The sequence below is a fragment of the Castor canadensis genome, chromosome 6 (assembly GCF_047511655.1).
Source record: "Castor canadensis chromosome 6, mCasCan1.hap1v2, whole genome shotgun sequence".
NCBI classification, from domain to species: Eukaryota; Metazoa; Chordata; class Mammalia; order Rodentia; family Castoridae; genus Castor; species Castor canadensis.
The window spans coordinates 3,922,857-3,938,762 of record NC_133391.1 but is presented as its reverse complement, the minus strand read 5'-3'; the positions used below and the strand labels follow the sequence as shown (position 1 = coordinate 3,938,762).

General features: G+C 45.5%; 1 protein-coding gene across 4 annotated transcripts in view; it reads left to right on the top strand.

Moving 5' to 3' along the window:
- Nucleotides 1-9,174: 9,174 nt before the first annotated feature.
- The window catches only part of Usp42 (ubiquitin specific peptidase 42), a 38,915-nt gene continuing 32,183 nt past the window's right edge, over nucleotides 9,175-15,906 (top strand). For all 4 annotated transcript variants that reach the window (XR_012448753.1, XR_012448752.1, XM_074075510.1 and 1 more), the window contains exons 1-3: nucleotides 9,175-9,314; nucleotides 13,147-13,393; nucleotides 15,681-15,881. Coding sequence is in view for 2 of the 4 variants with exons in the window: in XM_074075510.1 (XP_073931611.1) it covers nucleotides 13,156-13,393; nucleotides 15,681-15,881 (439 nt within the window). In the remaining 2 variants the exon portion in view is untranslated. The remainder of the gene's footprint in view (nucleotides 9,315-13,146; nucleotides 13,394-15,680; nucleotides 15,882-15,906) is intronic.

Here is a 15,906-nt window from a genome sequence, read left to right as displayed (position 1 = left end):
ACTGGCAAAGCAAAAGACCCTATGTCAAAAATAAACTGAAAGAAAAAAGGCTGTGGGCATGGCTCAAGTGGTAGAGTGCTTTCCTGGGAAGCACAAAGCCCTAGGTTGAAACACCAGTAGGCCAAAACACAAACAAACAAAAAATCTTAAGATTACAGATATTAAAAAAAATTAAAAAACGGTTAATACATGCAGATTGTGTTTGTTCTTTTTTTTTTTTTTTTTCATTTTTCTTTTATTATTCATATGTGCATACAAGGCTTGGTTCATTTCTCCCAGATTGTGTTTGTTCTGACTGAACATGCCCAAGTCCCCAGTTCTCCTGACTTTCTACTTCTTACCTCTCAAGTCTCTGGTGCCATGTGACTAGTTGTAGAGACACCTAACTCCTACACTATGAATGACCTGTCTGAGTGTCCTACAGCTACAGGACAAAGTACAGCTACCCGGTGGCTTCAGTGGCTGCCGTGAATCCAACCACAGCTCTGAGGCCAGAAGTGCAAGGTGAAGATGCTGGCAGGACTGAGTCCTTCAGGGAGCTTGAGAGAGAATTTGTCCCTGCCTCTCCTGGAACTCCTAGTGGCTTCTGACAATTTTTGGTGATCCTTGACATTTATGCATTTGTGGTGCTCTTCCACTGAGCTACTTCCTGAGCCCCGTTCCTTGACTTATAGATTCTTTACCTTCACCTTCACGTGACATTCTCTTTGTGAATCTCTGTCCAAATTTCCTTTTTGGTTTTCTTTTGTTTTTTCACACTTGCTAGGCAGATGCTCTACCATTGAGCAATTATGCCAGCCCTTTTTGTGTTGAGTGTTTTTGAGATAGGTCTGGAGAACAATTTTTAGGAACTGGTTTTGAACTTGAAACCTATGTTCTCTGCCTCATGAATAGCTAGGATTATAGGCTTGAGCCACCAGCACCTGGCTTGTATTTTTTTATTTATTGAGAGACAGGGTACTGCTGTGCAGTCAGGCTGGTCCTGCACTCACTTATGTAGTCCAGACTGGCCTGGAATTTGAGATTCTCCTGCTCCAACCTCAGCATTGCTGGGATTATAGGCATGTAACATCACCCCTAAATACATTTCCTTTTTTTTTTTGCAGCATTGGGATTCAACTCAGTGCTTCACACTTTCCTAGGAGGCAATATACCACTTGACCCACACCTCCAGTACATTTTGCCCAGGTTATTTTGGCAATAGGGTCTCATGAATTAGTTGCATGGCCTCAAATCTTGATCCTCCAGATCTCAGCTGCCTAAGTAGCTAGGATTACAGGTGTGAGCCATCACATCAGCACTGGGCTTATGTATTCTTAATGACAATCCCTCGTCTTTGTTCCTAGGAGACTGATTTGTGCTGCCAGCACTGACCAACTTCACTCAGGTCACCTGAGTCTGGTACTCGTGTCTCTTCATTAGTTGTTCACCATTGGAATCTCCCTCAACAGGAAAGTCCCTTACCTGGTGTTAATTGTCCATCTTCATCAACTCTTCAAGGTGAGTTAGGCTTACCTCCTTTTCTTTCCCTCCTGAAACCTTGAAGCCACAGAGGGGATGAGGAGGAGGCATGGACAAAAGACCATTAGATACACTCACAGGTCCCAGAGAGGGGGTTTCCACATACCAGGCAGGGCTAAGAGGAAGGACCCGCTTTGGTCAAGTGACAAGAATGAGGGATGGTCCTGGCAATGGTGGCTAACCCCTATAATCCTAGCTACTTTGGAGGCTCTGAAATGGAGAATCACTGTTCAAGACCAGCCTGGGCAAATAGTTCTTGAGACCCTATCATCAAAGTAACCAGAGCAAAAATGAACTGGAGGTGTGGCTCAAGCAGTAGAGCATCTGCTGTGCAAGCATGAAGTCCTGAGTTCAAAACCCCAGTTCTACCAAAAAACAGAAAGAACAATCATGGGAGTCTGAACTTTTTTTGTTGTTTTTTTTGCAATATTGAGGATGGAGTGAACCTAGGCTTTCAAACATGCTAGGCGAGCACTCCATCACTTGAGCCACACCTCTAGTCTATTTTGTCTTGTCTTTTAGAGATGGGGGTCTTTGAAATTATTTTCCTGGGCAAGCCTCAAACTATGACTCCCCTGATGTCAGTCTCCTAAGTTGCGAGGGTACAGCTGTGACCTGTGGGTGCCTGGCTCATATATTTTCTTAATGACCATCCCTCATCTTTGTTTTAGGCGGCTGACTTGTGCTGTCAGTGCTGACCAACATAACTCAGGTCACCTGAGGCTACAGTCGTTTCTCTTTAGATTTTCCTGTTGGAATCTCCCTCAACAGGAAGGTCCCTTCCTGGTGTTAATTGTCCATCTTCATCAACTCTTTGAGGTAAGTTAGATGCTGAGCTGACCTTTCTCCTTTTCTCTCCCAGCCCCATCCCTGGAATCTGCCATGTCCTGAGGAAGTAGATGTTGAGATGGGATGATAGAGACCTTGAAGCCACAGGAGGGGCTGAGAAGGAGGCACAAAGGAAGATGTTTAGACACAGTTATAACCAGAGATGAGCTGCCATGTACCAGGGGAGGTCGAAGGGAAGGACCAGATTTGGGTCAAGAGGCAGAAGACAAGATTGAATGAAGAGTCTGGTGACAGTGGCTCATGCCTGTTGTCTTAGCTACTTGGGTGTGATCTGAGGTTCATGGTTTCAGTCCAGCCTGGGCAAATAGTTCACGAGTCACCATCTCCAAAATAGTCAGAGAAAAATGGACAGGAATGGACAGGCCATGAGTTTAAACCCTAGTCTGACCAAAAGCAAAAAGTATAAATGGAAAGTATGAGCCTTTTTTTTTCTTTTGTCTTTTTGTTTTTGTAGTAGTGGGGAAGCCAGGACTTCATGCATGCTATGTAAGCACTCTACTATTGAGCCATGCCTGGGCTGTACTTTGTTTTTCAAACATGGTCTTGATAACTTTACCTGGGGTTGGTCTTGAACTTATGATCCTCCTGCCTCTGTCACATAGCTGGGGTCACAGGCTTGTATCACCATGATCAATTGCCAATTTCTTTTGGTGTTTCTGAAAGAAAAGTAAGGCCAGGCAGAGTAAGCTGCTGAGTATTGGCACATTTGAATAATCCTAGTGGGCTTTGATTTTTTGTTGTTGTTGTTAGTTTTTGTTTTAGTTTTTTTGAGACTGGGTCTTGCTATGTAGTCAGAATGGTGTCGAACTCACTATGTATTCCAGGCTTGCCTAGAACTTAAGACCCTTTGGCTCCAACTGCCCCAGTGCTGGGATTATAGACATACACCACCATGCCCAACCTGGTTTCCCCTTTCAAAGGAGACACCAGTCATTGAATTAGAGCCTACCCTAAGACCTCCCACTTACTTGTTTACCTCTGAAAGGACCATTCTCCAAATCAGGTCACCTTCTGAGGCACTGAGGGTTAGGACACCAATACATCTCCCTTGGGGTACACAGTTCAGCCCATAATACTCCCTCCTGGCTTTGCTCTCTCCCCTCTCCACCAGTGCCTTCCACTCTGCCCTTCAATCACAGTTGTATCCATTTCCTGCCAGTGACACTTGGCTTTCTTCATTGTAAATAAAACAGATTCCTCCCCCAGCCCTTCCCATACAAACATTCTGTAAACCCCACTCGCATAAGGACTACCCGCATGCCTCTTGCTCTTCATTTTCTCTGTATCCTGCATGCACTTTTACTTATTTATTCGTTGCAGCACTGGGGATTGAACTCGGGCCCTTAGCAAGTGCTCTGCACTTGAGCCATGCTCTCAGCTCTTTTGATTTTAGTTACTTTTTCATATAGGGTCTTGGGCTAACTTTGCCCAGGCTGGCCTCAGACCTCAGTACTCCTACCTGCATCTCCTGAATAGCTGGGATTATAGGTGTGCACCACCACGACCTGGTCCTTTGTATGGTGCACACACACTGAGGCTCCATGAATACTTAATGGAGAAGGAATGGATGAAGGAAAGAGTGCATTGTCTGGAGGGAAAATAGCCAATGTGCATAGCTGCGCTCAGAACTCAATGTGTTTAAAGCCATTTGCACTAATTTCCACAAGGAACCTTCTTGGAACTCATCACAATGGTGCTCGTAATTTAATTAATGGGTACTATGCACTTGCCCTATAAGTAATTTACTATGTTCCACAAAGAATCCCTTTGGAATCAATTTCTTCACAGTTACAATCTAATTTGATGACATGCGATGCCTTTTCAGTATCGAGCTGTAAATCCTTATTCCGCAAATGTCTCTTGGTTATATTTTCCTTTCTTTCTGGAACACATGACCTCACACATGCGTGTTAAGAACTGCACCACTGAGCTACACCCCCAGCCCCTCCCGTGGTTATATCACATTCTTCATTTCAGTCCTACAAACCATGTCAGACTATTGTTTATTGCTTGCTATTTTGTTCCGGCTACTGTGGTAAGGTTGACAATATTTTCTACATTGATATAGTACCTTAAGATCAGTTGATTTTTACATATCTGTCTTTAGTCGATTACCCTTTTGCACTCTTACTGAGTTTCTTTTGATAGGATTGATTCTCTAGCTCTCTTCCTCTCTCATCTTATTTTTTGGTTTTGTTGTTTTAACATGATCTCAAAAAGCAAGACCCACAGGGGGTTGGCTGAGTGGCTCAAGTGGTAGAGTACCTCCCTTACAAGCGTGAGGCCCTGAGTTCACACTCCAGTAAGGAAAAAAAAAAAAGCATGGGATCATATTACTGTTAGGATGCATCCTGGTTTTCTTCCACAATGGGTCAAAATCATTACATTTCCTTCTTTGTTTGTATGTTCTTCAAGCCAGTTAAACCATTGCTTCTCAAGGCTCAGTGGATATCTTCTTTGCTTTTAATTTTTGGTGGCGCTGGGGTTTGAACTCAGGGCCTCACGCTTGCTAGGCAGGTGCTCTACCACTTGAGCCACCCCGCCAGCCCAGTGTCTTTCCTGTCTCATTTGTGATCTCATGTTTATTACTCACTACTGCCCTTTGCTTTCATCCTCTGACTTCCCTGTCATTCCTCAAGTTCATGGGAAGCTTGTAATTCCCAAGACTGCTTTCTCCCTACTACCCCTGTCATGGCTTTCCGTTTCACCATTTGCAGGGATGATGCAATGATGCCAAGAATACCGGTCAGGGCTCTCAGAAATACAGCACCAATGTGACATACAGGGGGCATATAAGAAGAGACTTATCAAGGGTATTGGTTCACATGATTGTGGTAGCTGGTAGCAGTCACTTTATCATGTGCTCTTCCCTCAGTCTATTGCTGCCTTCCCCCACTATGGGGGGAGGGGATGACCCATTTCCAGGCTTATTTGTAGTTCCTGTGGGTTTATATATGATGCTGTGTTTCCTTCACCTTATAGTACCATTCCTCCCTCAGCAAGCCCAACACTTCCCCAGTCAGGCTGCATGGGGCTGGCCTTAGTGATTGGTCTGGCAGACAGGGGGGATTTGATGCATTGTCTCGTAGAGTACCCACCTCATGGGAAGCACCTGCAGAGACTTTTGTGGTGGTGGCACTGTCCTCTAGCAGATGGGATTGGGCTACTTTTGTGGACCTCAAAGGGTTCAGAGAGGTCTGAAATCCAGTTGACGTTAGATTCTCATCCCTAGTCTTGGGGCTCATCTCTTCCTTATCACAGCCATGATTCTGATGCTGGAGGCTGAATGTGGCTGGAACTTACTCTTTCTGCAACTTCTGTTCCTTTTAAACTGAGTCTTGAGCCTGGTCCTTGGGGCTGCTCATGCTCTGAATGCAGGTGACAATGGTTAGAATGGGCAGCTTTGCACAATCTTTGAACTTCACACTTTGCTCTATATGGAGACAGGCCTAAGCTTGTCACTTTTCCTGTTTAAAAACATCCATGGCTAAGCTGGTGTGGTAGGGCGTACCTTTAATCCCAGCACTCTGGGAGGCTGAGACAGGAGGATTACAAGTTCCAGACCAGCCTGGACTACATAATGAGACAAGACAAAACAAAACAAAATCCATGGCTGATGGGAACACAGCTCAGTGGTAGAGTACTTCCCTAGCACACGAAAGGCTGGGCTGGATCCTCAGCATTTCAAACAACAAAACAAAACAAGAACAAGACTCCCCCCAACCAACCAAAACCAAACACAAAAAAACCCTTCAAACACCAGAGAGAACGAATAAGCCAAACATTCCCTTTTCCGCTGGTCAGCCATAGCTCCCTTCAGGTAGAGCCTGACATGTTTATACACCTATCATATCCTCCCATTACCTGGAATTCTATCTTTATATTCTTCGTGGAATAATTCCTGGTGCCCAATCCCTTAAGTCAAGCTTCCTAGAAGTGGGCTTGAGACAGAATTAGGCACTCAAGATATATTTAAGGAGGATTCTGGAGAGAAAAGTTATGTAAGGTGAGGGTAGGGGAGAGTCAAAAAAGGCTATACTCTCAGTGGGAGATGAGTCTCCCTTTGGCTAAAATCAGCACTCAGAAGGGAGCAGCTGTGAGTTTTTATGTGCCATCACTCATAGAAGGTGGATACCTTGATGGGGTTAGTTAACAGCAACCCCTGAAGGATTCCTAGATGTCTGTGGAGGGCCTCAGAAAAACTGACTTCATCTTTGACTTCTAAGCTCTTTGATAGCCTGGACTTGGGGGTGGGTGGAGATGTGTTGGTAAGGGAGACCGCTAAGTAACTTCTTAGGTCCCGCAGCTTGTAAGAACAGCTGCAAAGTGAAATCTGTAAACAAAAGTCACTTTGGATTAAACTCTGATCTAGAGATAAGTTTCTGGGAGAAGTTTGCTAACAACTATTTCAGCCAAAGACTCAGCTCTTTGAAGACCTGGGACTTACTTCTTCAGATTCTTTGTAACTTCTCCATTTAGGTTGTTAGTTTGCTAGATAAGTGGCAATGAAACTCTTTTAAGTAAAAAGGATTCTCTCTTTGCTTTGAGATCACAGAGGGAGTGGGAATATTTTCCCCTCCAAGAGCGTGGGTAGAAAACTCCAAGGGACCATGTTTAAAAAATAAAATAGCCAGGCATGGTGGCACACTCTAGGCATGGTGGACCACACAGGAGTGCGGAGATAGGAGAATATCCTAGTTCCAGGCCAGCCCTAGCAAAGCTCCAGACCTTGTTAAAAAACAAAGAAAGAAAGAAAAGGACTGAGTGCATAGTGCAAGTGGTAGAGTGCGTGCTAATGAGGCCCTGAGTTCAAACTCAGCCATGCCCAAACCAAAACCAAACCCTTCTCCTATCCAAGTTACTCTGCAAAGATTTAAGGAAATGACTTAAGGGATAATTTATAATACACTGTGCATAAAATGAAATCAGAAGCTAAACTTCTAAGGTGAATTCTAAGCAAAGCATTTTGAAATACAAAATGCTAGACTCGAGGTTGTAGTTTGCTCAGGCGAATTCACAAAGCTCAGGTGTGAATAGCAAGGATTTAGTTCTTCAGTTCCTTAGCACTTGGATTTAAGTCATCTGAAAGTCATTTGCAAAAGGCAAGAAAATTATCTGTGCTTCTGTTTTCAAAAATCTAATCATGTTAAAGGGCTATGAAGGTGAAATACCAAAACCTCCCCCTTCCTTGGGAAGAAAGTTGTAACGTTAACCTTGAAAGTGGATGCTGAATTCTGCAGAATGGGAATTCACCTTTTGATCCCTTTTGTTTACTTCCAGTCCTTCAGCCTTCTGCCCCGAATGCACAAATGGTATTTTACAGGCAACCTAGAGGAGAAGTAAGATTAGGACTCTCGATTGCTGGGTGGAAATAAAGAAAAGCTTCCCCATCAGCAGAGGAAAGGGGGACAGGGTGCCGGGTTTGTAGGAGAGCCTGTTATGGCTGTAACACATTAGAGAAAAGGAAATTTGGCGACTTTTTTTTTTCCCTTTAATTTTTTGCAGTACTTTTTTTTTTTTTTTTAAGGTCTTGCTCCGTAGTAGTAGAGGCTAGCCTCAAACTCTCAATCCTTCTGCTTCAGCCTCCCCAGTGCTGGGAAATGCTAGGCTAAGAAATGCAGGCTTTTTTATGGGCCAAGGAAAACTGAGGAGGGGAATCAAATTCTTTGGTCTGTGGCTTTTTTTTTTTTTTTCCTTTTGGTGGGACTGGGGTTTGAACTTAGGACTTCAAGCTTGCAAGTCAGGCGTTTTATTGCTTGAGCTACACCTCCAGTCCATTTTGTTCTGGTTATTTTGGAGATGGGTTCTTGTGAAGTATTTATCTGGGCTGGCTTCGAACCTTGATCCTTCTGATCTCCACCTCCCAAGTAGCTAGGATTACAGGCATGAGCCACAGAGCACCTGGCTGGCCTATGGTTTTGAAAGACAACCCTGGCCACAGTATGAATGTCTATCAAACAGGAAGGAGTCTGTTGGAATGGACGTGGTGAGAGAGGAAAAGATGACTAGGACGGGATCAGAACCACAGGACCCATGGTGGCTTAGGTGGAGTGACTTGGTGTAAGGAGCGGGATCATGGTGGGGGTGGGGAGAGAAGGAAGACTCGGGTCCTTAATCAAAGCAGGCAGGAGATGCAACAGGCAGGAGGCGAGTCATGGTGAAAGTGATGCAACCACGACCTAGCTCTGCTCAACCTCGCGGTCAGACGTCCAATTAAGTGATCACAAGTATGAGTCCCCAAAGATGGCAGATCGCTAGGATTTGAAGTGAAATCTTGATGGACTGGGCCGGAGTCTGTTCTTTTTTGGAGTCGGATTTAAGATTATCCTTTTCTTGCAAGAGTGTGCAGCTTGATGGAGAGCGGGCCCCATCACAGTGGGTCTCGCAGGCCTAGACCGCGGGGCCAAGGATCGTGCACAGCACTTGCAAAGGGCGAAGCACTCGAAGAAGGTGTTCCGCGGTCCCGGGCGCCTCTTGTCCGGTTGAGAGCCAGGGCCGCTCTGTATCTTTTGCTCCCTAGGAGCGCGGGGCGGAAGTAGCCCCGCCCCGCCTGGCCCCGCCCCGCGGCCCGCCTCGCCAATCAGCGCAGTCCTGCCGCCGGCCCGCCGGCCGGCGCTCTGCTGACGTATCAGGGCAGCCTGCGCCCGCCACCCTTTGGCGACGGCCCCTCCCGCGCTCGCCGGGCCCGTTAGCTGCGCGCCGTACCTCTTGGGCTACGGCCCCTGGGCGGCGGCGGCGCGTGCGGGCGCGGCCCTGGCGCGCCCCCTGGTGGCCCGGCGGGGCGCTGCGGGCGCGGCGCTGACCCGGAGGCGGCGGCAGCGGTGCCCGGATGGAGGCACGTCATTGTCCCCCGCCGGGCGGCTGGGCTGTGTGCGGCGGCGGTGGCGGCGGCGGCAGCGGCAGCGGCGGCCGAGGGGGATGGAGCGAGCGCCGAGCCGGGTCAGGTAAGCTCCCGCCTCCTTCCCTCCCGCCACAGGCCAGCGTGGGGACCCGCCGAGCGTCCTCACTCGTTGAGGCCGCAACTGGCCCGGCCACCCTTTTAGCCGGCGCGGCCCGCCGGGGGCTGGCGCGGCCCCTAGCCCGCCGCCCCCTCCGCAACCGCGGACCGCCCAGGACCTCGCCGTGCCGGGGGCAGAGCCGTCGTCGCCCGGCCGGGCCAAGCCAGGCCAGGCCGCTGAGCAGGGGGCGGCGGCCGCGGACAGACCGGCGGGCGAGCGGGCGCCGGCAGCGCGGGGCTGCGCGGAGAGGCCGGACCCCCCCGGTTGCCATGGACACTGCGTTCCCACCCCCCACCGGCCCCAGCCCGCCCCCTAGTCTCGTGGGCCGGACGGGCTAAGCGGGCAGCTCCGGGGCGGCCCGGCCGGCGCGGGGCTGCCGGGGTGGGCGTGTGCCGGCCGCAATCGCGGAGCCGGCGTCCCCGGCCCGCCACCCCCCGCGTGGCTGCCACCTCCCGCCCCCGGGAGCCCCCCGGAGCTCCGGGCTCGCCTCCCCGCCCCCACCCCGGCCCTAACCGGGACAAACTTTCAAACCCGGTCGCCCCCTTTTCCCTCCGCGCGGGGCTGTCCACCTGGCTCCTCCGCACAGGGTCCCCACGCCCGGCAAGAGGAGGAGCCAGGCGGCGTGTCCCCTAAAGCATGTGTGCCTGCCTCCCTGAGTCTCTTTTTTATCTTTGGGGCTGGAGGAACCCAACTTACCTGGGAAAAGGGGAGGAGGAGAGGAGGATGTGTGTGGTGGTGGGAGAAGAGATGGGTTTCAGATGTTCGAAATGAAAATTTGACGGGACCTAAGTTTTACTCTATGACTTTAAGCCCTATAATGAATGCAATGGAGAGTCTTTTTTTTTTTTTTTTTTGAATAGGTCTTTTATATTCGCGGAGGTCTTAGCGCTTAATTGTTTATAGCCAAACATGTTGGATTTCACAGTTAACTACAGTCAAGTAGCAGTAAAAGTGTTTTGGAAAACTGTTTCACGAACGCCTCTTTTTCCAAAGGAACTACCCGAGTGTAGGTTTTCATAACATGTTTGTGGAGCCTAATGGTTTTTTTTTTCCCCGAAGAGTTTTACGTTTTAAGCATAATTCTCTTCCTCCTGTTATGATTCAAAGTGTATAGGGTCATGAATAATCAGTTTCACCTATTTGTTTTTACTTAGGGTCACTTTCACTTTCTTTTCTGTGCTCATTGAATCAAGCTGCAAGTATTTGGTCTGTAAAGGTGTAAGGTGCTAATCATTTGGTTTGCTTTACTATAATTAAAATCAGTGCTGTCTTTTTAAAGCTGTGTGTGTCTTAAAACGGAAATGCTACAAGAACCTGGATTACATTGTTTATGAAGTATAGAGTAACAGTCTCTTTTTTAATGTGCTGATGTTACTACTTCAGTGTATATGGAGTGCCACAATGTTTAAATAGTGGTGCTATTCTTTAAAAAAAAAAAAAATACATAGCTAACATTTGGTCACCACAAGGGAGCCATAAGGGACTGGAACTTTTAAGGTTTTTGAGTAAAAGATTTTACTTACTGCAAAATATCTTAGTTTCCCACATGCATGCAACTTCCAATCATGTGTGTCCCTTTGTTTTTAAACGTGCTCTTGTAAGTTTGTAGATCATTAGAAGGCCTTAAGAGAAATGTTAAACTTTTCATTGAAGTGGTTGGTTAAAAGCCCTGGTGTTTGTAACAGTAATATTTAGAAGCTTTCCTGAGAGTCAGGAACATGTACCTGTAGGAATCCTAAGTTCTACACAATGTAGTTTGGCTTCAAGAAAGGTTATTTCTGTAGCCAATGGAGTGTAGTTTTTGTTACCTGATGGTTTTAGGTAAGTTTATTGACTGAATAGATAAATGAAGAAGAATGGATGGATTCAGTTGTGTTTTTCTTTTCTTTCTTTCATTTAAGAGCTTCCCCCTCCCCCTGCCTTTTACTAGAGCAGTCCTCCCCCAACTCCCGTACTGGGGTTTGAACTCAGGGCCTCAAGCTTGCTAGGTAGGTGTTCTACCCCTTAAGCCATGCTCCCAGCTCATTATTTGGTCATTTGTTAATCCCAAGAAAATCAAAGTTTTTGCTGCTATTTAATATAACTACGGCTGGGTTAACCTTTTCTTATTACTCAATTTTGGCCTTTTTCCTCCCTACCTCCCCTTTTTTTCTTACTCTTGTCCCCACACTTTTTCATAGTTTTGTTTTGTTTTGTTTTTTGCCCGTGATATGAGAAAAGTGTAAACTTTATTTGGATAATAGGCTCAGGTTTTCTTCTGAGTGGTCATGTGTCTTCAACTGATTGAAATTTAGTTCAATAATATCTAATTAACATTTTCCTTTCTATTTCTGCTTCTGCATCCCAAAACTTTAGGTTGTACTCTTTGGGTGAATTGATTGAGGCTTTTTAAAAACCTTTTTTTTTTTTGTGGTATTGGAGTTTGAACTTGGCCTTACATTTGCTAGGCAGGTGCTCTACCACTTAATGCTGCTCTGTCAGCCCTGTTCTGTGTTGGCTATTTTTGAGATAGGGTCTTGAGAACTATTTGCCCTAGGCTGGCTTCGAACCTTGATCCTCTTGATCTCTGTCTCCTGAGTAGCTGGGATTACAGGCATGAGCCACCAGTGCCTGGCTTAAAAAACAACCTTGGGTGAACAGCAAGTGCATGTAAACATTTGTTTATTAAGGTGGCACTTATGTACATGGGTATTTTATTACCTCCGTATTTCACAGTAGTTCATATTTAAACATTTTTGCAGGCAGTTTCTACTTCAGAGTTTTTATAGGTTTAAGTGAGATGTTGTCTAATTGCTCAACACAAGCTGGTGCTAAAAGCAAACACTAGTTACTTCCTGTTTGCAGAGTTTGTTCATTCATTGGTTGATGCTTTCTCTGCACCAGGCCAGGGGCTGTAACTTAGAACTTGATGGAGAGTTCTAAGTGAGTGAAGTAGCTGTGGTGTAAATGCTGGCTCATTGCCATGGGCATCGTTATGGGAAGGGGTTTTTAGGATGGGATTCTAACCCAGTCTTGGGGGAAAGAGTTGTCAAAGAAAGTGTTCAGAGGAAATGAATTATAAACTGAAAAGTTAGATTGGTCTGAGGTGGAACCGGAGCAGAGTCCAGAGAGCAGGACTAAATGTGAACTCAGTGTGGTGAGACCAGCCCATTGGGAGTGTTAGTGTTGGGGGGCTAGGACAGGATGCTGGAGGTGGGCAGTAGGGAGTGACGTCTACATTGGCTGCCTTTGAGACATTTCCCAAAGTACTCTGGTTGAGTGGTGTAGCTAGAGGGAACCCCAGTTGGGTTTGTGGTCCTGGTTCCTAGTTCTAAATGCTGACTAGTTTGAGTTACAGTTGCTCCGTTCTACAGACCCTGTGGATTCTGTCTGATTTTGCATAGGTTCATTATGAAAATTAAGCAAGTTAATGTATGTGCAACAATTAATTCGGTACTGTCACATGGAAAAGCTCAACTAGTGGATTTAAAGCCAGGGAGAAAATGACAGTGGCATGCTGTACTAACTCATTTGTGTCTGAGTTTGATGTTACTGAAGTTACAGGTTTTGTTTAAAAAAGTCATAGCACCACATTAATGAATCTCTTCAGAAACCTCATGCTTGCTAGGCAGTTGCTCTACCACTTAGCCACTCTGCCAGCCCAGTATTGTTGTTTTATATTTTGGATGATTTGTTGGAAAATAATTTAAAATAGCTAGAAAAAATTCTAAGATGTAATGGTCCAAGTAGATTACTTTTCTCATCCTGTGAAACAAATGTCTGCTTTCATCTTTTGCAGAGTTGAACAATGACCATAGTTGACAAAGCTGAATCTTCAGGCCCGTCGACCTATCAGAACCAGCCTGGCAGTTCTGAGGCGGTCTCACCTGGAGACATGGACACAGGCTCTGCCAGCTGGGGTGCTGTGTCTTCATTAAATGATGTTCCAAACCACACACTCTCTTTAGGACCAGTACCTGGTGCTGTAGTTTATTCGAGTTCATCTGTACCTGACAAATCAAAGCCATCACCACAAAAGGATCAAGGTATTGTTTGAAAAATAATCACCCAGAAGCTCCCGAAGAAAGGCTGTCGGGAGTGGTAGTTTCAGACTGGGGCTTGTTTTACAGGACATATGGCCACCTGAGTGACCAGTACTGCTTGATGGGTTTTGTTTGTTATTGTCACACATCACAACAGGGCAGATTACTTTTAGACCCCAAGGTATGAGTAGTTTGTTTTAGTCCTAATTTTTTGAAGGATGAGCTTCATTTTGGAGAGAATCAAGGTAAGTAGGACATTTTAATTAACCAGTAGCTACTGTACTTCCCTAAGTAGGTATGTGTCTTGGTTAGTTTTTTTTTTTTGGTTTTTTTCTTTTTTGTGGTACTGAAATTTTGAACTCAGGGCTTCACACTTGCTAGGCAGGTACTCCACCACTTGAGCCACTCCACCAGCCCTGCCTTTGTAAATTTTAAAGATTTAAAAAGAAATTCTTGCCTAGTATTTTACAAAATGCTCTACCTAGCTTTATTTTTGGTCACTTAAAAATCATCTGTAGTGACAAAACTCTTTGAAAGAGAGCAGATAATATAAATGTTACATTTGTTAAAATTCATCAGGTAAGTGAGACACTGACACCTTTAGTCGGCACTTGTAAGACTTTTGGATTTGAAGACTTGAAGCTTTGAAATGAAAAGACTGGTAGTAGAGTTAGTTCCCACTCAGGATGTTGTTTGCTCGTAACCATCTGAACCTTCTGCTGTTTTGATTTGTCTTAGTCTGATACTGTGATGAGAGTGAGTAGTATAGCCTTTTAGAGAAAAGTTTATGCTACCAAACACAGACAACTTAATTGAATGTTACACATGGAGGGTTAAGGTCCTTTGACTCCTTCCCCAGCAGACATCTTTGCAAGGCTGCAGCCTCCTGTCTTTTTTGGGACCCTCATCCTCCCTCTCCCCCCAGGACGTAGTCACACCTCCCTGCTCTGCCTGCTCTCTACAGCCTTATCTCACTCTTTCTGTTTTGCTGTCCTGCCAAGTCAAAGCCTGCCTTTTTGCATACTTAGTAGTCACTAATTTCTCTGTTCAAACAGACCGTCTGTAGGGTAGACTAGCCATGCTTTGAAAAATTACCTTGCTGTTGCTGATTTTGGCTTTCCCTAAGTAAGTTGTTTCTTGAACTTCACCTGAGCTCTATCAGCATGCTTAGTGATTGGTAGTAGAAGCCTTAACAATAGCTATAAACTTTCAAAGGGCACATGTTGTGTGCTTACAGGTGTGCACAGTGATGCCAAACCGCCCTTAGAGAAATGGGACAGCGTCAGTATCAGCCATTATGTTGGAGACCATGTGACCCCAGGGAGGACGGAGGTGGTGCTGAGTGCAAGTGTCCTCAGCAACAGGTGTTACAGGGAATCCACCTGTGTTTTCTACTGATTTAAAGAGTTTATTGTGGGAAATTCTAAGTATCGATGAAAGGAATTACAGTGAACTCTCATGTAGCCATCAGCCAATCTTGACTTACCAACTCATGGACATACATGCACACAAATGTGTATACATACTTGAAATTTATATGTATAGATACACACACATATATGCTTAATAAATTTATTTTTTTCTTAGTTTTCATGTTTTTATGGTGTGGGGATAGAACCCAGGGCCTGGTGCCTGCTAGGCAAATGCTCTACCACTGTGCCACACCCCCCAATCCTTCCTCAGCATTTTAAAGCAAGTCCAGTACCTCATATTTCATCTACAGATATTTTACTGTGTGTATCTAGAATTCTTTTCTCAAAATTAAATATGTCTTTATATTAAAAATCTAGTCTAAACCAGGTGTTGGTGGCTTACGCCTGTAATCCTCGTTACTCAGGAGGCAGAGATCAAGAAGATCGAGGTTCAGAGCCAGCCTGAGCAAATAGTTTTCAAGACCCTATCTCGAAAAAAACCAGGTTAAGGCCCTGACTTCAAACCCCAGTACTGCAAAACAAAACCAAACCATTCTATTGAAATTTCCCTGGTTGTCGTGTATATGTTTTTCAGTAGTTGGTCATAGAAAGCAACATCCAAATGAGGTCTACACTTTGCATTTTCTTAAGGTTCCTTTAAATTATATCCCTTCCCCATTATCATCCTTGCAAATTATTTATTGAAATGAAATCATTTGGTCCTCACATTGAGGGTTTTGTTTCATCTTTAAAAATGTCTTTCCCTTGTACTTCTGGCAAGCTGGAATCTTAGATTGAGGTTGATCAAGTATTGCTGGTTATTTCACTGCAGAAGCCTACAAAGCTTTGTTTTTAAGTCTTTGCTGTTTATTTTCTAGCCCTAGGTGATGGCATTGCTCCCCCACAGAAGGTTCTTTTCCCATCTGAGAAGATTTGTCTTAAGTGGCAACAAACTCACAGAGTTGGCGCTGGGCTCCAGAATTTGGGTAACACCTGTTTTGCCAATGCAGCGTTGCAGTGTTTAACTTACACGCCACCTCTCGCCAACTACATGTTATCACATGAGCACTCCAAGACATGTAAGTGCTCTGTGCCATGTATGTT